Consider the following 23288-nt stretch of genomic DNA (forward strand, 5'->3'; position numbering starts at 1 on the left):
GCGTACTCCCGTTAATGTTCTGCAAAGCTGGGATGTTCCGCAATCCACCAACCAGCATTTGAGTAGCTTGGTGGAATATGCTCCGAACCCTCTCCTCAAAGGGAGAGCGTTAGCCCAGCAGTGGGAAATTTACAGGCTGTTCTGTTCTGTGAAGCTGGGACGGGTAGCTAGCTATATTTTATTAATATTCTGTTTGAAATGTAAAATAACTAATTACGTTTTAAAAACGACCGAAATAATTTATATATGTATATAAATCTTATATGAATGTATATATATATCTCAATGATTTAATAGGTAAATCTGATATACATGAATTTACTTGTATGTACAAATCTAACTAGACAATGTCGAAGTTGATATAGGAGTTGGAACGTTTCTCTAAATTTGCATATCTTTAGGTCCAAATCAAATCAAACCCAGTAACAAATGCAATAAAACCAAGATTGCAATGACATAAACAAAATCACATTCAAGATAGACTTCAATATAACATTAAGTAATTGGTTTGCTAAGACATAATAAATCTCCCCGAACTCTCTGTTAATTTACAAATCTAGTTTCCTATAAACAACGGGATCCACCTGGATTTATTTAAAGAACTCAGCTCTTGGTATAAAAAGTAAAAGTAACAAATTGTAAATTTCTCAATGCTGGACAACGATCGAAGTACCTTTTAGCGAGTTAGTAGATACTCATGCATACGATGCACATGCAGGTTTCCTCACGATAAACGCAAATTAAGAATATAAAAACGAGGTGAGGTAAAAACAAGATTATTTTTATTGTCTGTTTATTTTGAGCCGAGATGGCCCAGTGTGAGCCGAGATGGCCCAGTAGAGCCGAGATGGCACAGTGGCTAGAACGCGTGCATCTTAACCGATGATTTCGGGTTCAAACCCAGGCAGGCACCACTGAAATTTCATGTGCTTAATTTGTGTTTATAATTCATCTCGTGCTCGGCGGTGAAGGAAAACATCGTGAGGAAACCTGCATGTGTCTAATTTCAACGAAATTCTGCCACATGTGTAACCCGCATTGGAGCAGCGTGGTGGAATATGCTCCAAACCTTCTCCTCAAAGGGAGAGGAGGCCTTTATCCCAGCAGTGGGACATTTACGGGCTGCTAATAATAATAATTATTATTTTCCCTTGTTAAATTACTAAATGCTAAGCGTGTAGAGTATTACACATAATATATATTTGAGAAATCTATGAAGAATATTGTACGAACGACAGTACATAGCGTTAGAGTAATAATGAGGAGACGTCATCGAAGAAGGGATGACCAGTATGGTGTCGGCGAAGCTTTATTAGTCTATGCGCTCTTCATTCGCTACAAACTTCGTGTACTGTCAATTTGTATATGAAATCCTTGACTGTTTGGAGAGTCAATCTGCTTGTTTTTGTAATTTATATTAATTATTTGTATTACTTTAAAATAACACATTAGAGATCTTCTATTTTTGAAACTGATTCTGTTTGAATTCCAAAATATATACGTGTGTGAGTAAATGTTTTTCTTATTCAAAGTTCACTTACGGTTCCCAGAAATAGTATATTGTATAATATTCCGAAAATAAATTTTGGAGCAGAAGTGGTACAAATTAGAATTAAATAAATTATGTTGATATGAACATTTTATTATTTTATTTGAAATTATTATAATGATATAACGAAAAGGTGGATAGGAAGTACCTGTATAGACGGTATAGATCCAGTTAAATAGACGTCCCGTTCCCTATTGTTGCGTGTCGGTGTAAACGCCTCGTACCGACGCTCAACAATACAAAGTGTTGTGTAATTTCAGACAATAGCATAGGTATAAGTCTGGAGTCACGGGTGGCAATGTCAGGGGCTCGTTGAATGCAGCATTGACAATGTCAGAGACTATGGAGGGAGGACAAGCGACACACGTTTGGTTATATATTAGTAGTCTGCTTTTCCTTAAATTGCTCAAAACATGACAGTTTTATTCATAAACATATAGCCGTCATGTGATGGAACAGGTGTACATGGAAATTAATGGTTATTAATTTATTTTAAAGAAAACCAATAAATAAATATTGGGTTAAATAAATGTAAGCGTTGAGTTTCGTTGTTAAAATAAATCTAGATTTACTGTTATCTCTACATAGTATAGAATAAAGTATCTTTCCGCTGTCTTTACGCTTTTAATGCGGTTTTCACGAGTAGTAGTAATTCAAGAGTAAGGTTTATATGTATAATACATGCATATTATAGACGATAAAAGCTCTTAAGTCATAACTTTAACTTTCCTAGACAAAAAAGAACATAATTTCTTTCTTTTTATGTTTGTTCTTCAATCTAAAAGTTGCGTATAGACCCTTACAGTACCGGCCGGTAGCTAGTTTTAATATGTAGTAACGAAGTTTGTGGTGATATATGAGCAAAGCACACACAAGATGAGATTGAGTAAGACAGCATGAGAGAGAGTTAATGCCGTTTCCGTTACATACGAGTCACATTAAAAAAAAATATATTTTTATCATAAATCATAAATAAATATTCGATACAAATCACACTCCAACCGTGTTGATACTACTATGCTGGAAGACATCACGCAAGTGCTCAAAGTAACATAATATCTTATCTACGCAACAACGGTTTAAAACAACTTTTAAACGGTTACAATATTTAACAAAACGATTCGTTTTGCTATAGTATTTATTGGATCATCAGTATCTTTAATCTTTATATATTTACTCAACTATCCTTAAATCTAGTCCTTCTCATCCGTAAGTAGCAAAACAATATAATAACTTTTGAATCAGGATTCTGCTATTCCTAGGTACAAGTATCCGTCGGCAAAAAGATTCGTATGATACCTTTCTTGAATATAGTACATACAAGAAACGAATCGTTTTGCTACCTGCTACTTATATCGGGTACTATAAACTATAAACTGCTCTTAATCTAGCAAAAACTATTGTAAATATTCTATTACCAAAATATTTATATCGATATCGACATAAGTGCTCGACTATAGCTAGCATCAAACAAATTGACGGTTGACAAACTGAGTAGGAAAAGGTACTTTTGTATATGCAAATATATATGTAGACTTGCGAGAATTTGTGTTTTATTTAAAGGATCTAGTTGTATTCAGGATGTTCCAAAGTCAGCCACGCAGTATATAGAAATATTACCATTATATATAATTTTGAAGTTTTTACAACAAAGAAACAAAATAAAAGGATTACTCCCTTGAAAGTAATAAGTTTTAGATGTTACCCTCATAGTTTCAACTTTGATGGAAGTTGGCTTTTGTTTGAAGGGATAGCCGTTAAGACTACAGACCTTTTTTCGGGTTCTTACCGTTTATGAAGCTTTAGGAATGAAGGAATTTACGTTAATTTTTGTTCTGATTTTATTTTCTACGTTTTATTGTGTAAATTATTTGTTTATTTGGGTGCGTAAATAACTTAATCAAACAATGCGGGTCAAACCCGGGCACGTATTAACAAATATTCATGTGCTTAATTTATGTTTAAAATTCATCTCGTGGTCTTGAAAATATTACGAGGAAAATTACATGTGTCGGATGAAAACTTCTACACGTGTACCCACCCATCAAGTAGAGCTGAGGGAATGAGTTCCAACCCTCCTCAAAACAGGCCTGGTCTAGAAGCGCTACATTTGCAGGTTATTTACAAACGAATATAACTTGTGATATAATATAAAATATATTGATTCATAAATGTCATCCCCATTCCTTTTTCGTTATTGAAAGTATCGGTTTGATACGAGCCAAGCGAAGGACGAATATTTGAACAGGACAACGTCGTGGAGATAGTTCTCAATGTACCACGTATTTGCTGGGTATTGTATCCATATGCAAATACGAAAGATATTTCAATTTTACCTCAAGGATACTCGAGTATTCTTAGAAAGAACGTTATTTTTACGTAAAGATAATGGTATCGACGTGTACCCATTGGTATGTCTCAGATGTTGTTTTATTTAGGCTGTATTTTGACTTTTTTTTTCTTGAACGAATTACGCGAAGCGAGTGTCTGAACCTAAAGATCTTGAGGGAACACTTGACAGAACAAGGTCGCATTATAATATACAATTGATATATTGTTAGGGATAATAGGATCTTTGTAAGCTGTTTTTCTCATTTTTTTGATGTTACGTGTGCTATGGCGGGTTCAAGTAAGTGCTAGTGAGTTTTCGTAGGTTTAATTTGTGCTTTTTTAATCCTGTATCCTCCAATTCGCTTTAGGGTTTGTGGTAGAATAAGCTTAAAATATTTACAAAAAGAAATGCCTTAACCCAGCAGTGGGACATTAGGAAAGTTACTTTTTTATTTTTTACGTGTTATATATATTTAGTAACATACAATTTAAAAAGTTAATAATAACAACAAACAAAATGATACAGATTTTGGAGCAAAATGATTATATTTGTTGTATACTGAATAAACAAGAAGTACCAATATTAATTATCTTATTATTACAAGTTTTTATTAAACTTCAACTGAATTGTAACAATATTCAATTCGAATGGAAAATTTGTGGAAACTTCCCATCTTACTCGTGATACTCAATTATATACCTATTTATTTTTATTATTTTATTGCCACAGTCGTACTGTCCGTCCGTTTTGTCTAATTTATATTATTTTAATGTTCCTGTTCCTGTTTGTAACTAAGCCGAGAGGGACCAGTGATTAGAACGCGTGCATTTTAACCGATGATTTCGGGTTCAAATCCAGGCAAGCACTACTGAATTTTCATGTGCTTAATTTTTGTTTATAATTCATCTCGTGCTCGACGGCGAAGGGAAACATCGTGAGGAAACCTGCATGTGTCTAATTTCAACGAAATTCTGCCACATGTGTATTCCCGCATTGGAGCAGCGTGGTGGAATATGCTCCATACCTTCTCCTCAAAGGGAGAGGAGGCCTTAGCCCAGCAGTGGGATATTTACAGGCTCCTAATGTAATATAATGTAAAATGTAATGTAATGTTTGTTACTTTTTCTTTTTATTCCTTGGCAGCAAGACAATCTAAATCTTTGGATTACCAGTTGATGAAAAAAGTTCGTGCATTGACCTCTACGAGTACGACTACGACTTCTTCATTAACTTTTAGTTTGTTCTTGTTGAGTTAGTTACACTATTTTTATCCGTGTATCCTTTGAATGTTATAATTATTATAGTGAATGTCACTTATCACTTCCGGATATTTCGCGATCGTGTTCTGCAGTGCGATTTTATAAGCATTCACTTCATATCTCACTCGAGAAATTTTGACAACTGACTGACAGTGATACGCTATTTTGAGAGGTGTATCTTATAAATTTTATAATTATTATAGTCAATGTCACATATCACATTCTGACATTTCACACTTGTGTTTTGCGGTGAGATTCGAGTTTCTTGTTACAGAATAGTTACTGCTATTCCTACTGCTATTCGAGCTGGTTATAACAAAATTCTATGCGTGACAATACAATAAAGTATACTCAATAGTATTATATTTAAAAATATAAATCAATATGTTTGTTTTTTTAATTAAGAAAGTTTCATATAATTTGTTTTCTTTGATCGTTTTGCCATTGTTTGTAAATTAAACTTACGAATCGGAAAGGATTGATTGTTAGTGCCTTGTTATACGTTTATTAACAATATTAAGTACTTTATAAAGAAATATTCCGAATTTGTGAGTCTGCTCAATTATAATGGTCCTTTCAATATTACGCTGGTAAATTATATTTATATTGAAAAGTTTTTAGAACATCAACCTTCAAGGCGTTTTAAGTGCTCGAAAAGGAATCTGAATTTATTAATAAACCTTCAAGTTTTGTTTTATGTGTATATATATAAGTTTTTAAACTGTATACATATGTATACATAAATAATAAGCACTATAAAGAATATCATGAATTCACTGGTAAATTCCGAATATCTCACAGGTTCTGGATGTTTTTTTTTTACTAACTGGTAACCGTTTTTTAAAACATAAGACATGTGTATTTAACAAATAAATTGGTATATTAATAAACTGTGTTATTGAACTTTGAATGTAAATGTACATTATTATTCTTAAGGCGATATGTTGAGGGAAAAATATTTTATTATACGACAATAATTATTATATGTATAAGAAAAGGAGAATTCCGAGAAGCGATTGACGAATTATTCCATCTCGAGACACATAATACCATTTTCTAAATTACCGCATATGTAATGAAAGAGAGTTTGGAAACCTAAGGATAACATTTGATTTGCGTCGCGTAATATTCAATTTCGTAAAAGCACTTCATTAGGTTTTCTTTGACGCAACCCGTATAGTGTATTGTTCTCAGTTCCACTTTGCCACGCCTGCTTTTAACCTCGGGGTAATGTGACCCCTTTCGTTTTTGTTTAGCAATTTTTTGCGACCTTTTAGGGATGAAACTAGAACGCTCGCTGACACGTCTAGAAATTATTTTTTTATACGTTCTTTAAGTTTTTGCTACAATAAATATTTATTATTTTATCGCCTACGTATTTTCAACTTTGTCTAGCGTTTTTAATAATGGCTCGTATTTTTAAATGGCATTAGTATTTATATAAGATTTTATTTTTCGTAAATATTAAATTTAAAAGGCAAACATACCACTGCCTATGTGACAATGAAATAACATAATTAAAATTATAAATAATATGATGTAACAACGGCATGGACAGCACGTTTGTGGAGAATAAAATACATAAAAATAATATCCTACTGCTGGGATAAGGCCTGCTCTCCTGTGATGAGATGGTTTTTAGAGCATATTCTACCACGCTGCTCCAATGCGGGTTTGTGGATTCACATGTGACAGAATTTCATTGAAATTGGACACATGCAGATTTCCTCACGATGTTTTCCGTCACTGTTGAGCATGAGCTGAATTATAAACACAAATTACATTACATGAAAATTCAGAGGTGCTTGCCTGGGCTTGAACTCGCGATCATCGGTTTAAATGCACTACTCACTGAGCCAACTCGACTTAGGCTAAAGAAGGCTTCCAAGAATTTTGTTGATTCTATTGTACTGCTCCAACGTCGAGCTGAAAAATCCACCACATTATCTACAAGAAAAAGTATGTGATGGATTTTTCATTTACATGAATATTTCTTCTCGATGTTTTTCTTTACCGTCGAATACGAGATGAATCATACACACAAATATGAACTAGCGCGGGTTTGAAATTGCTATTCGATTAAGATTCACACCTACTAACCACGTTTGGCTCATTTAATGTAATAAAATAATTAATTTTATATGATAATCATATTTAAATATGGAACAAGATTAGCTAAATTTTGCTTTGATACCGCTCACGCAAAAGTTTATTTATTATCTGAATGACAAAATAATTTCTATATTTTCGTGTTTCGGATAACACAGAAAATACATTTTGTATTTTGCTGGCGAGTTATAAAATTAATCTCGAAATTTGGGTAGTGTACATGTTCACGAAGGCACTCCCTTAGGATTCGTTTTCACCGACGAATATTTATAGTAACTCGGCCTTAGTGGGAAACACAATCAAAGATATGTAGCACTTTAGAGTCTACTTTAATCGTATTAAAAGCTATGAATTGGAAATTTTAATAATAATTTATCTCCTAGAGTGTAAAGTGAAGGATATGTACTCCTTGCGACCTAACCCAGTTGATTTAATGCGGGTTGGTAGATATACACGTGGCAGATTAACATCCGAAATATGCAGGTTTCCTTACGATGTTTTCATTCACTGACAAGTTCGAGATGAATTATATATAAGCACATGCAATGTCAGTGCTGTTTGCTTGAGATGGAACCCGCAATCGTTGGTTAAAATTTACGGTTTCAAACCCCTAGGCCATCTCTCCCGAAGTAAATAAAATCCATAATTCGATAATAATATTGCAAAAAAAAAACGATCTAAAGAATCTAATTAATATTCGTACGGCTGGGTTTGTTGCGAGGTTTTGTATAAATCATTTTAAAATCGCGTTATATTACAAATTTAGTAGAGAAATACTGAATTATTTTTGTGGAACAATTTTTTTTTTATGTATTCATCTTTTTAGCTTTCGTTTTAATGTATTTAAACTGATACGAAATTCATAATTAATATTGACAAAGGAATCTTTTCAAGAACATCGTCGGATCTCCTTTTCAAAAAAAAAATGGCGTTCAAGTGATTTCAATTAAGAGGAAAACATTTATAAATAAAAAATGCTTATAATTAAAAAATGTAAGCTATCTTTTTTTTAATGCATGGTAAAATTTCCTAAACCTAACTTACCTCTTACTTTGTTTAGAAAAAAAAACACCACATGACCCTCTTTTAATTTGTGAAAGTATTATTTATTATTAAGTAAAAGATAATATAACAAATGTAATTATTACATTTTATATTACATAAATTAAATTTTTATTACATAAACATGGGAATGTTTAATTATGAAAAGCCGAGATTGCCCAGTGAATAGAACACTTGCAATACATCAATTATGGTTCAAAGCTCAGGAAAAATCTAAATTTTTAAGTGCTTGGCGGTGTAGAAGTTGTTTTAAGCAAGCCTACACAATATCAAAAAATCAGCCTTCTCAGCTCACATGTGTTTATGTCATTTTTTGGTGTAACGGCTGGACTAATATTACAATTCTTTATACGTAGGTTATATCATATTGAAATGAATGTTTGCTGCTTTGTTATTTAGATTCGTTGTCAAAGAACAAGTGCTCGAACAAATGCTGAGATATGTACGTGTACACAGAATGTCTCTAAAGTAACCGTCGATGTTATTATTAAACGATTTATAAGGTCATTTAAGATCAAGCATAGCTATATTTATTTACTTACTTTTTTTATTGATATGTCAACGGGCAAATGTGCCATTTGATAGAGAGGTTACCACCGCCCTTAGACACTGGCGCTGTAAGGACTAACACCAAAAACCTTGGGAACTATGATGTTATGGTATGTGCCTGTTATTACCCTAGCTCACTCAATCTTCTACCTACCGAATCTAGGTGAGTGGTACCTACCGAGGCAGGCCTGCACAAAATCCTACCATCAAGAAAAAATCCTGCGAATAAAGTGATTGCATAACAAAATACTTCAACATTTTATAGTAGATAACTAAATCTTTCACTAGTTTACGCCGGAAAACAAGATGCCAAACTAAATATTATATCAGCACTTGGTAAGCTGGGTATGTGCAAAGAGATTGCTCGAAGCTTGCCTAATTGTATTACTTAGAGCACGTTTATATTTCACGCAAGAGAAGTTTGTTTTTCACGCAAGAAAAAATATATAAAACTATAGATTTCTGAGTCATATATCTAAAACCAGTATTTCAATCGGATGGATTTCTATATCGAAGGCGTCATAGCTTCCAACGCGGAAGCGCTTTCCACACATTTCCTTATTTCCCGATGGGATATACCAACCATAATTCTACTGGTAAACTTCTTCTCGTAAAACTTTATCAATGCTCGCATAAGGCTTGTGAATATTAAATCAAATGGCGTGCGGGCGTGTTAACCGTAATTCATTCCTATTGTTCGCTATTATTTGACCTCCAGACGTTGAAATAAACTTTATAAACAGCTGAATGTTTAATGGGATAATCCTTTTTATATTGTATTCAAAATGTATTGTGACACCTCGGTCTGCTCCTCAACTATTTTTACTTTTATTTGAAAAGTTTGAATAATAACAAGCCGTGTCAGATGTTGACAGAATAATGGATTTTATATAAAATGTAGGCATAAGAAATATCTATCTTTCGATAAAGGAGCAGATGATAAAAGAAAATTTATCTTATGTTATCGTATATACACGTTCCTAATTCAGACGGTTAAAATTAATATTTTAATTATAGCGATGGCCACAATGACTTAAAATATAATTATACATATGGTGTAGCATTTTTGCACATATTTTCTGACGTCTTTCCTGTCTTAACTCTGAATGTCTGAATAGTTTTGTGGAAAAATATGCTTGTATTGTGTGTTTGTTAGAACTTCAACAATTAATATCTGACGTATTTACAAAAAGGTGCGTAATTCCGCATTACCGGGACTTAACATTCGCTTTTGATTTTGTATTCGCTTTTGTTTTGTAATCTGAGCCAGTCAGCCTTAAAATGTTCGTAATATATTACGAACGGCTACTTTAATTTTCAGTCCAGAAAAAACTTGTTAAATACCAAGTTATAAACATCAAGGGTAGTATTACTTTTTCTTTTAAGTTACTTTTTAATCTATGAAAACTTTTTAAATATGGAGGTCTTGAAGTCGGTCGTTTTAAATAAATATTAATTCCAAAATATGTAAAGAACAAATGCCCATAGATCAAATAATACCATCGAAAGAAAGTTTCAGTGTATTTTCTTTCGATAGTTTTATAAAAAACGATAAAGAATATAAAGTACCGTATATTCACTTAACAGATTATTATTGTTATTGCGTCACGAGAAAAAAATGCTTTTTATTCGATTTTATACGTTTGTTTCCTCTTTCTCGCTCCAATTGTGAGGGTGGAAACAAATTGCAGAATATTACTTAGAGCTCGAGAGTTCTTTTATTTTTTTACGTAACGCTCACAGATATTGGATACTGAATTCCTAACATAGATCATCAAGTAATATCTTAACAGATAGTTTTTACTTTAATTCGATTACTTAATCGGCTACAATACTAGTGCAATTAAATCATATTTGTTTAACACACATACACACACACTTTTACGGATTTTTCTCATCCGTGACTGTTAAAGGCTGCATTAAATTATGTGTGCTTATGAATATATACTCACTTAACCCACACACTTACATAATTTTATTATCCGTTATTGTTAAAGGTTTATTGATACTAAATCATTAAGGTTGTTATAAAAACCTTTCACTACTTATATAAACTTATATTACGAGCAAGTCTCCCGCGGCTACATTAAAATAAGTATGTATGTATGAGTGCGTTTCAGCGCTATATATTGCTATGCTGAAGAGAATTACATTTTCAATTGATCGATTGTATGAAGTCGAAGATAAACACCTTATTGTCGTAGAACGTGGAACTGTCTGTTTTCGCGGAAATGAGATTGAACTTCGTTTCATTCGAAAATAAACCATATTTCCACGGAGAGTATGTCTTATGTTGGATTTTTACAAAACAATGACAGTATTCTTTATTATTTTAACAACCTGTAAATATCCCACTGCTGGACTAAAACCTTTCCCTTTGAGAATAATGCTTGGAGCTTATTTCAATACTCCGCTCCAATTCGGATTGGTGGTATCACATGTCTTAGAATTTCATTGAAGTTAGACTCATACAGTTTTACTCAAGATATTTTCCTTTACCGATGCGCATAAGGTGAATTATAGACTAAAATTAAGTACATGGAAATTCAGCTATTGCTTCGTAATTTGGTTCTAAAGATAATGTAAGGATAAATCGACTGAACGTATGAAATCGACATAAAATAATTTAGAATATAATTGGAAATATAAATAGGAAAAGAAATTTAATTGTTTGTAAAATTATCGGATTCTGTTTGTTTGTTTACTTATTTAAATAATTTATCGATTATAACGATTTCATTATCTAGTTTTTAAAAGACGGCGTAAATTCAAACCCCAAGTAATGAAGTCCTACATACAGTTCGAAAGAATTAACAATTCTAGTTATTATAGAGTAAACGCTTTAAAACAAAAATTAAAACAGATTAACTACGACTTTTTTTAGATTATCATATAGCGGGATGGATAGGTAAAAGTGCTATCTGATCACCATCGCCCATAGATATTGGCGCTGCAAGAAATATAAACCATTCCTTAATGTTGTCTTAGATTTTCGCGATTACGACAGTTTGGTGATAGAATGTCTGATCAGTGCAACCAAATATATTTTTTTGTATTTTCTGTACTACCATTTTTTATATAGATAGTTACATCTCCTCTGGAATGTAATAAATAAACCACCATATTATCTGTACGATTTGATAAGGATTCCAAGTGTCACTCAGAATGACACCAAAATCAATAAGCGTCAGCAGAAAATATATATTATTTTTTTAATCAAACCACAACCGAGGGTTTTGTTTTATAATGTAGAATAATATTTTTTGCAACGATACTGATCACTAAAACTGATATTCATAAGAATGCTGATACTTAATAACGACTAAAGCTTTTTGTAAGATAAATTTAAAACTACATAACACCAATTAAAATTAATAATAGAACAAAAAAAAACATTTAGTTTTCAAACGTTACGGAATTTAATTGACGATTGTATTAGGATCAGGTACTGTGCTCATTTAAGATTTGATATGACCGAGATTATCGCTATTTTATAATTATTATACAATTTTATGTATCAAAAGTGTTGTCACTTTAGAATAATTAGCATTCATTTAAGTAGCCATACTAAGGTAAATGTTGTTTTACCTGGAATTGTCCTTTCGTAGAACACGTAAGTGTGGTCCCAGTGTCGTTCGTGAACTCAACATGGTGCGGCGGTTCTATGATAACCAGGGACCTCCGTGGCTCTGGTGTAGCCCGTACTGCTGTAATGAAAGAAAATTTATTAAAAGTACGTACTTTAAAATAATAAAAAACATTTTTTATTAATATTTGGATGCATTAGTCCTAACGCATAACAAGACAATTTTATAAACTTATTGTAAACATAGACGTTTTGATTTTAGTTATGCCGGTTTTCCTCAAGTTTTAGATGCTTAGTTTTTAACCGGTGGTTATAAGCTATCAAGAGTAATGCTTATATGTTAAAGGAATATTCAAAATTAAAATAAATGAAAATGTGGAATGAATAATTGCCCCGAATATTTCTATGAATCGTTTATTCATTCTATGAAACCGCTCAGTACAACGCACATTTTGCAAACGACTTTTTGGCTATGTCGTCGGGACTGCTATGCTTTTACGAGTATTTCGCAGTGACAATATGGCTGCTGTGGGATACGAGTAACTTGCTGCCTACACACCGTACGTTACAACATTTTATTATTATTTTTTTTTGTTTCATTTGCTTTATTAATATGTAAATATTTTTTTAACATAGGTAGGCAGACTCGTTGATTGGCCACCTGATTGGTCGTAAATTTTTAACCATTTCTTACATCATTCATTGGCACATTGGCACCAACCATGGGTACAATAAAAACTATATAAACTATGATGAGTGGATGGTTACCTACTCAGACGGGCTTGCATAGAGCCCCAGGACTATGTAATACAGTGAGTCGACAACAATAAAATCATAAAGCAGTTTACGTACATTTAAAAAATAATTATTTTATAATATCGTCTAGTCTTTTTTTTCTAGTTTTTTATTTTTACAATAGATTCCTTTATTCTATCAATACGTGCAAAGTTTTTAATATTATTGTTATAGGAACGGCTCGAAAATTCCGCAAATACGTTATTCGAATGATAAGTATACTTATGTTCGTTTAACAGATTTCTTGTGAACCTCAATGTAAAGAATTATATTTAATCAAGGTATAAAACAATTCCGGAGAATTTCTCAATAATGAAATGTAGATCAATAAATGTTATTCGTAGTAAAACGTACGAAGGGATGTTAGCTCACTGTGTCGTTTTGTATCATGACAGCAATTTTTCCATGTTTTTTCCGGTCGAGAAACCCAATAGGAGAATAGAAGAATAGACTCGGAAACCGAACGTGTGTGGTCGGGCTAACAGTCTGCATTACGATTCTAATTTCAAAAAGTCGACAGTTGTTTTTGCTTTTTTTTAATTCATAGATAAAATTATTTTACCAGAATAGAAAATAACAACGAGATTATTTCTAATGTATTTTTATTACAAAAATGCTATTAAATGACAATAAACTATATCATTATAATAAAATTGAATGTCCGCCGCAATGAATTTAGTAACCGCATGTCATAAAACTTTATATCCACTTGGAATCGACCACACCAACTCGTAAATACCTAACTGGGCTTAATATTCTTGATTACAATAACTTTGTCAACAAAAGAGAATAGAGACAAAAGATCCATTATTACTTAATTGTAAAGATTTTCATTGTAAGAGCACTTTGGTCGATTTATAATGCCATAATTAAATCTAAAGGTTAGGCTGAAGGAATTTTCACCTTTATCATGTAGTAATTTTACTTTGAATAAAATAAATTAGATTTTTTAATTCAGAAATTTATTTCATATCAGCGCAAATTTAAGGCATTAAATAATATTTTTTTAAAAATTATATTAATTGTATTGGTATTAAATTACGAGTTGCATTCGATGAAATATTAACTAATTTTATTTTATAATCAAGATATTCGACACAAATAAATCATTTACGGAAAAAAAAAACATGCATAAATACCTACTAGTTCAAAATTTTTATTCGACATGTTGATATTTCAAAAACTTGAAATTCTGGCTCTCAAAAATCTTGGAAGAATCGATTTTAAATCGGTTCGATTATAATCAAATGATTTTATCATGCAGCTGGCATTTGTAAAAGTTATTTTAATACTCAAATGTCTTAAGTTATTTTAAAACAAGAAAGTAACTACCATTCCTACTAGTCACTGAAACAGCTGTTATTAAATAAACGAATACAAATACGTAGCATATCGAACTAAATGTTCGTGTCGATAAATTTGTATCCGAAAAATAGGTCAAGACTATTTAAGCCGATAGTTCTTTTAATCTCAAGGGATACATTAGTGGCGGGAATGGGTAAAAAAGGGATCGGGTCTAATAGCACTTACAAAGCGTTCGTCGTTACCTTCGCTGAAGTTGCTGTAAAATGTTTTGCAAATAGTTTCATGTTCGACCTATGGGTGAGGGTAAGTTTATTTAAGTTGACGTTATATTTTTATTCTTTTCATACAATATAAATGATTAAAAGGCTTCTACTTAAATCAGTAATTTAAGAATAAAAAAAGATAAGACCTTTGACATGGTTTCTTTTTTGTTACAACCTTTTTGAAAAGGAACGATCTTGCACCGAACAGCTTGGCTTTAAATAATACAGACGTCAAATTTTCTGGGTTCTAAATGATATGGCATTACCTTAACACAATAAAATGATAATTAATAAATTGAAAGCAGTCATAAATTTACATAAATTATGACATTTCAAAGTTATTCTAAGTTATGTTGATAAGATCAGACAGACAGGTATCTCAGATGTACGTCTATAGTATCTACAGATAGGTCGTTCTGCCGCAAGCCGCAGCTTTCGATTTCCGTTTAATTTCGCGACAACCGCCCTCATATCTATATATAGAGCTAAGAATCCACCGGGTGCTAGGTTTATCGTATTTTGATAATTTCAACATGAATTAACATCACGAAACCAATAACGAATTAGTCACTATCAGAAAATATCAACCTTTTTTTTTCTAATCTTAAGTATTCCATTTACGAATTTATTGAAAAAGGTAAAAATTACAATGATGTGAAAAGATTTGTAGTAAATAAAATAGCTAGTAATTTTTTTTTCTCATAACAAGACTTGACTCAGTTGGATGGATTATATTAAGAGCTGAACGTCGCTGAACATTTAGTGGAAAAGCGGGTTGACTTCTCTGACTACATAATGCAGACTTTCAACTGTCATCTTTGTCTAATTGTGTTATAATGAATTGTGACAGTAAAGGGTATGCTCTAGGCGAGGCTGACACGTTACAAGACGGTTATTCTATATCTGATTGGTGGGTACAAGTTAATATATTTCGAAGAGAAGTGAATTGTTGTTTATGTTCAGAGATATTTTGTATGAATCAAAGAGTCCGTGAATATTTATAATTCTCTATATGTTTTGTTTCATTTCTTGTAATATTGTATAGGAGAGAGTGAGCGAGATGAAGATTATTCAGAGTATTTAATATATAGGCGATATTTTTTATTAATTACTTTAAAATGGTTTTGTGTAGATAAATACTACCTTTTATAGGTTTATTTTAGAAATATAACGAAATATTTATTTAAATATATACGCGAGCTATTGTTATACGATATATAAGCACACTAGGGATGATAAATCGATTGGCGAATGTTTATACATTTCTAAATTGTTTCAAAAATAGTATGGGATTAATTTCTTAATTTACCAGCGTGATGACTAGCTAGCTAGCAATTTTACAAAGCGCTTTGTTATTTTTTACCGGATTTACGTAAACACTAATTGAGATTTTCAAATGATTTTAGTTTATAGTTAGAATGCATATAGGCTCTGAAGTATGTTTATTTGTTCCATATTTATTGAGACATTGCTTACGATGTCGACGTAGTCGGAGATAAATTGTGGTTTTCAAATCGAACGCTGCCAGAACCATAACAGATTTACGAAGGCTTTCTATAAAACATTTGTTGATCTTTAAATTGTCTATAGAAAAGTTAGCAACGGTATATCTTTTAAAAGTAAGTTACAGTCAAAATAATTTGTAATTTTCGATCAATTATGTAACAATTACTAATAGCTAAATATGACATGTTTGTTTGTTGAACGTACTAATCTTTGAATAGGTTTCGTTAAGGTATTTTATATCATGCGATATCGGGAAATCAGTACTCATTTCACTCGTGAAATGTTGACAACTGACTTACAGTGATACGCCATTTTGATACGTGTATCATATTAATTTTATAAGAGACATTCAAAGCTGTTTTGAGGTGAGTTTCGAGTTTCTTGTTACAGAATAGCCTAACAGGTAATTATTTATTATACAATTACACTATATTGATACTGAACGTGTAACATTAACAAATTGACTATTGCTTGAAGGTACTATTTTTTTATATTGAAAATATATTATAGATAGGCAGATTAGGAAAAGAGCACCCAATGGGAAATGGTTACCGCCCTACGCTATACTATTTAATTTAGATTTATAACTAGAATATCTAAGAAAAATTAATCATTCACATTTAAAATTTTTGTATTGTTGCAAGCCATGACGGTCGTACCTTCGTACTGTGGTATACACCAGAATATTTTTGTTGTAAAATAACTTCTATTACTAAAGTATGAAGATCTACGAATGATTATATAAGGTCTACTGTATAAAAGCAGTAAGTAGAGTCTCCAATCTGCCGGAACACTGATTGCCTCCATTCAAGCCTCCGTTGCAACGTTAAGCGCCATTAATGTCTGTTTTTTTTTTAACCAAAGTTTTTAAATTTCAAATTTCACTTCGTGATAGCGGAGTATTTTAAAATTTTAATAAGGAAAAATAGCGCAGGTTGTCTTCAGCTTAAATAAATGTAATATTCATGACCTCTTGGGGGTAAATTAAAAGATCAATTAAGAATGAATACTGAAATATTAATTCTAATGTTTACGATAAAAAGCGTCTCAATATATTGATGTGGTCTGATTAAATGTTGTCGAGGTCAATGACATGATAGGTACGATCTACATTGAAAGATAAACCTATAATATTTCAGTACTGTATTAAAGACCGTTTTTGAGTTTATTCCACCAAACTTTTTCAATATGGATTGGCACGTATGTCAAACGCAGGTTTTGCAACGATATTTTCTTTAAGCAACGGTTATGACATTATAAGCACAGATTAACAAAATGACAATGGAGTTGACGTTACCATGTTTGAACCTACAATCTTCACTCAAGATTCATGTATTCTACTTGTGGTTACACTGTGCCATCTAGGCTATAACTATATATATATATATATTACAATTGTATGCAACATCACTTATATTTACCGTATTATGTAATATGATAGATATAAAATACAAGTTTCACTAAAATAATAGATCAATAAATTCATTTTGACTTAACTGAATATTGTATTCAAAATTATCACAAAGCAACACTTGATAGGTATAAGATCGACTTAGATTAACTAAATTAACTGTTCGCTACGTGACGAATTTCAACCGAAATCATTATTGAAATAGCGTATCGAACATATAATTTTTTTCGTAATTTGTTTTACATTATTATACCTTACACTATCTGGTAATACAAACATGATTTTATTATATTTGTTTATGACAAAAACATACACTCACAAAATGAAAAACGGAGAAGGTCGTGGGACATCCAGTTGGAACGTACTTGGTGGTAGGGCTTTGTGCAAGCCCGCCTAGGTAGGTACCACCCACTCATCAGATATTCTACCGCCAAACAACAATACTCAGTATTGTTGTGTTCCGGTTTGAAGGGTGAGTGAGCTAGTGTAACTACAGGCACAAGGGATATAACATCTTAGTTCTGAAGGTTGGTGGCGCATTGGTGATGTAAGGAATGGTTAATATTTCTTAGCGCCATTGTCTATGAGCGGTGGTGACCACTTACCATCTGGTGGCCCATATCTACCAACCTAAAAAAAAGACGAAGCGGCTTTCACTATATATTATGTATTTAATGAGCGACAAAATGAAATAAATTCGAGAATATATAAATGACAATAAATTGCTGTACAAAAATCCCGTGCGCATGTAATTACTTACACAAAAATTGTTCATATAATCTATACTTCTATATTTAAAATTATTAATGTGAAAGTATGTCTGTCTGTCGCTCTTTCACTGCCAAACCAATGAGACAAATTTCACGAAAGCAAACTTGGACTCCAAGGAAGGACACAGGCTACTTTTTGCCTAACACGTGACAACCAACCCCTAAAACACGAACCGTGGGCGACAACTAGTATTATATAAAGCAGTACAAGCGAATGATAGGAAACGGTCGCCTAGAAGATTTTTCCTCACGTGATGATTTCTGCCAGTTCACTCTACTGTAAGCCACGGGAACTGTAAATCGGGAAGAAAAAAAAGTATTGATAATTAAATACGTAATGTTATTATCATTCAATAATCCGATTTCATTTATTTTATTTATCGGGGAATGACACCAAGTATGACACTGTCATAAGGACCAAGTACTGCAATCTGCAGTCTTATATGCCAGGAGCCAGCAGTTTATTATTTAATTACCGTATGGTTACACAAATAACTTCAAGTAACTATATGTTTGTAGGTACTAAAGGGCAGGTTATAAAATCATCTCAGTCCAGTCCGGGCTAAATATGGCATCGTGCGTGGTTTCAGATCGCTCATTAACAGGACAATAGCCTGCTATACAATACCCCGTAAATAATCGTAGACGTAAACAATACTCTTTCATTGCTGGTTGGAGCCACGAGATGCGAGATTGTTAATAGCTTAATAAGGAGTTTTATGTTGTTCTGGAATATTAATAAAACATATATTGAAAATTTATTCGTACTCAATTTTTTATTTTCATAATTGCTCAGCTCTCTGGCTTCTGACTGATGCAAATTATTAATAAAGAAAATGACAATTCATAAATGTAATTTATACTCTAAAGCATTTAGAAGTAATGTAGCTTACTACCAGTGACTTTTTAAAACTTGATCATTAGTTTCAGAGATTATCTCTTACATACAAACATACGATGTTACTTACCTCTTTGTAATGTTAGTATTGACAGTCAATTTTAAATTAAAAAAAAGTATATCACTGTATTATTTAGCAATTATTTGCCAAAGTGCTTTAATTTCAACTCTAGATGGTAATTTTTATTTTGTGTGTTGTATTTAAATTATAAAGATTATTTATATCGACTCTTTTTCCTGGGTGTAAATTTAAATTATATTTTCTTTCTAATTCTTTCAATGCGCCATTACATCTAAAATAAACTTCATTTATAAATAAGAAAGGTTTACCGGGTTCAACTAAAACATCGTCGGAAAATTTTCATGAAAACGTGCCTTTAATCTTTATTTCGTTCTTTATTGCAAATTTTGTTTAAGTATATTTATTTTAAGTTGTTTGTGTAACATATCTGTATAATTGTATATTGTCTGAATAATTGTACTACTGGCTCATCTAATCTATAGGACTGGTACATAATGCTTTCAGAACTAAAGTTCGCTTGCTATTAACTACACAAAGTAAGCAATCAATTTAAATAAAATAAATTGTACTGGGCTTATATGTACTATGTCAGGCTGATGAATTTTCAAATGTAAGCACGTATAGGTAAGCTATATCATGCTTTTTAGAATGAAAACTATTGTACTACTCCGTTTCAAATTGATAGCCTATTAAACACCCATTTATATACTTAAATATAATTTGCGTTATATCTATCAATTATTCATAACTTACACCATACTGAAATCTAATCAGACACCTCCTAACAATGAAACGAGGTAGCTAAGTGAGCTTTCTTTTTGAAGCCAGACTCTTTTGTCACAGTAAAAAACAAAGTAGCAAGCATTACTCTGTAATGACTGAAATATTTTATGCTGTCTCGGTCTGAATTAACTGCATCACACAGCCGTCAACTTGTGAAATAAATATATACAGCTGTAGGGGAAATGAAACGTGAGTATAAATATGTACGTACTCGTATGTACTCGTGTGCATCCATCCTTATGCATGTGTTTTATTTTAATATGGCTGTATATCTTATTATCTTTGCTTCATAATATGTGATAGTTCGAGTTTGAAGGTGTGAATCTTAAATGAAGATTGCTGGTCCAAACCTAGACAAACACCACGTGTTACTATCATTGTCACAGCTTACTTTTACCTAATTCTGAAGTTACACTGAATTCGCAATGACTCACTTGATTTTGACTTCGAAGGAATAAAAATAAATTCAAAATTAGTGTTATAAATTCATACATATAATTGAGATTGAAATTCTTATAAAGTAAAAATTTTTTACGTGTATAATACATACGTATTTTCGTTTTTCTCAATGTATTCGTAAATCAGTTTTTCTTTTTAATTTACAGATAGAAATATTAAAATATCTGGCTGGTATTGACATTTCAAGGGATTTATTCCGACGATCCTCTCTCGGAAATCACACAAGTCAGTCTAATCAACACTCGGCGGTTTTCATATGTAGGCCTTTATTAAAAAAGATGAAAGATGAGATTGAAAATATTACGTTAAACGGAATTTATTTACGAATTTAATTTGGTTATACGGAATATATTTAAATTTTGTGCTTCATAAACTTTTTACTACTAAATGAGATTATATGATTTTAATATTACTAGCTAGACAGCTAGACTTTGCTTGGATAAAAGAGTACAAAAACGTTTATATCCCGTGACTATTGGTTTACGTGGCACTTGCCAGTAAAACTCTTAGTCGACATGATTTATTCCGACATATTTAACAATAATCATCTAATAATTAATTATACACAAGTTTATCGCGTCCGAGATGGCCCAGTGGATAGAACGCGTGCATCTTAACCGATGATTTCGGGTTCAAACTCAGGCAGGCACCACTGAAATTTCATGTGCTTAATTTGTGTTTATAATTCATCTCGTGCTCGGCGGTGAAGGAAAACATCGTGAGGAAACCTGCATGTGTCTAATTTCAACGAAATTCTGCCACATGTGTATTCCGCCAACCCGCATTGGAGCAGCGTGGTGGAATATGCTCCAAACCTTCTCCTCAAAGGGAGAGGAGGCCTTTATCCAGCAGTCGGACATTTACGGGCTGCTAATGCTTATCGCGTTCAAACACATAGATATACGCGTGGGTGCATTTTGTTTTATTAGTTTATTTTTATTAATCTGTGACGGTATTTGTTAACGCTACATATACGTAAATATGTACTCACATAAACACAATGACGATGAACTTGAATATTGTAAGAAAAGAATGGTTTCATCCATAGTATCGCAAAAGCAAATATCGCAGACCAGAGGTGAAAAGAACGGCAAAGAGCACATAGGAGGCCTTCAAATATGGATGTTGAAATCATCAAGGTTACTAGATAACTTCTTATAATGAATGATGGAACTCTGGCATTGCAGATGGCATTGGTGGTGGCGTTTTCTCAAAAAGTGAGATAGTCTTCGCCTTTGTAAATGGCACATATTCAGATATGTATCCGTGATTAGTCCAATGAAATAGTGACTACAGAACAGTTTCGGACTACTTTAATATTGAAGCAAAGCTCGAACAGTCTCGTGATCGTGACCTGATGAAGTTATATATGTCCTGTCCTCCAAAAATGTTCAGCTGAAACCGCAATATTAATCTTAACCTACGCTAGATATGACCAGGTTGGTAGGCAGGTGGATAGATCCACGAGATTTTGTCGTGGTACATTAATATTCACACCAGAGGAAGAAAAGTCCTCGAATGGAGATAGTAACACGAAAAAAGGAGCACGGTCTCAAGTAAACTAATGACGTTAGGAAAACGGCGGATGAATGTTTTTTTTTTAATTATCTACGAATGTCTTGTTCACGAGAAATAAATATCCCGTATTAAATACTTGTAGTACTTGTATACAATTTATAAATTTAACAATTCAATCAAATTAAATTAATATAATGTATTGATGTGATATAGGTATACACTAATTTCGTTACTAACGTTTGTAATTATCATATATTATGTTGTGGTCTAAATAGAGACATATTATGTGAATAATATAATACAATATCTTGTTAACATAGTATTACATAAAAAATCTGTTATAAATTTGTATCACTAATACGTCACCATCTTTTCATTTCATAAACAGAAATGAATAAAATGTGAATTCTTATTTCGACGTAGGCGAGCGCGCGCAATATCATCTAATGGCATTCCCTGCGCACCTGCTCGCTGCTACATGCAGCACGCTGGTTATTCAATATGAAAATTGAAGAATCACCTATTAAATCGTACCCCATTCATCTATCTACGTGTATACCTTTCTCGGTTTAACAAACTGCAATGAAACATCTATCTTAAAATATTTATATTTGTACACGGACCAAATACTAATATAATAGAGATATTTACTGCTACTTTAGTTTGGTATACTCTATATGAGTATACCAAACTGCAGATCTCGTCACGTCGCGTTTAATTCCCTGTAAAGGAGAATTAAAAGTATTTGGGCAAGGTTTTATCCTCAGCCCGCAGCCCGAAATGAAGAAGTTGAAGCGATTATCGGATTATGTGGGATTATTACACTGAAACCAAATAAAAAATAGCCAATCAATACAACAATAACAAAATATTTGCATTTATTTATATGTTATTATTTTAATTTAAGTAAATAACTAATTAATTACCCCACTGCTGGGCTAAAGCCCTACGCACTTTGAGGAAAATGTGTGGAGCGAATTCCACGAAGCCAATGCGGATTCGTTGATACACACATGTGGCAGAGTTTCATCGAGACGGATGCAGGTTTCCTCACGATCTTTTCCGAGATGAATTATAAACACAAATTAAGCACATGAAATTTCAGCGGTGTT

The 23288-nt window shown here is 32.3% G+C and overlaps 1 protein-coding gene across 5 annotated transcripts in view; it reads right to left on the reverse strand.

The window, feature by feature from the left end:
• The window catches only part of LOC125070427 (Down syndrome cell adhesion molecule-like protein Dscam2), a 214968-nt gene that overhangs the window by 57014 nt on the left and 134666 nt on the right, over positions 1–23288 (reverse strand). For all 5 annotated transcript variants that reach the window (XM_047680300.1, XM_047680302.1, XM_047680301.1 and 2 more), the window contains exon 3: positions 12449–12567. In XM_047680300.1, the coding sequence (XP_047536256.1) occupies positions 12449–12567 (119 nt within the window). The remainder of the gene's footprint in view (positions 1–12448; positions 12568–23288) is intronic.

Source organism: Vanessa atalanta, chromosome 17 (assembly GCF_905147765.1).
Source record: "Vanessa atalanta chromosome 17, ilVanAtal1.2, whole genome shotgun sequence".
Taxonomy (NCBI): domain Eukaryota; kingdom Metazoa; phylum Arthropoda; class Insecta; order Lepidoptera; family Nymphalidae; genus Vanessa; species Vanessa atalanta.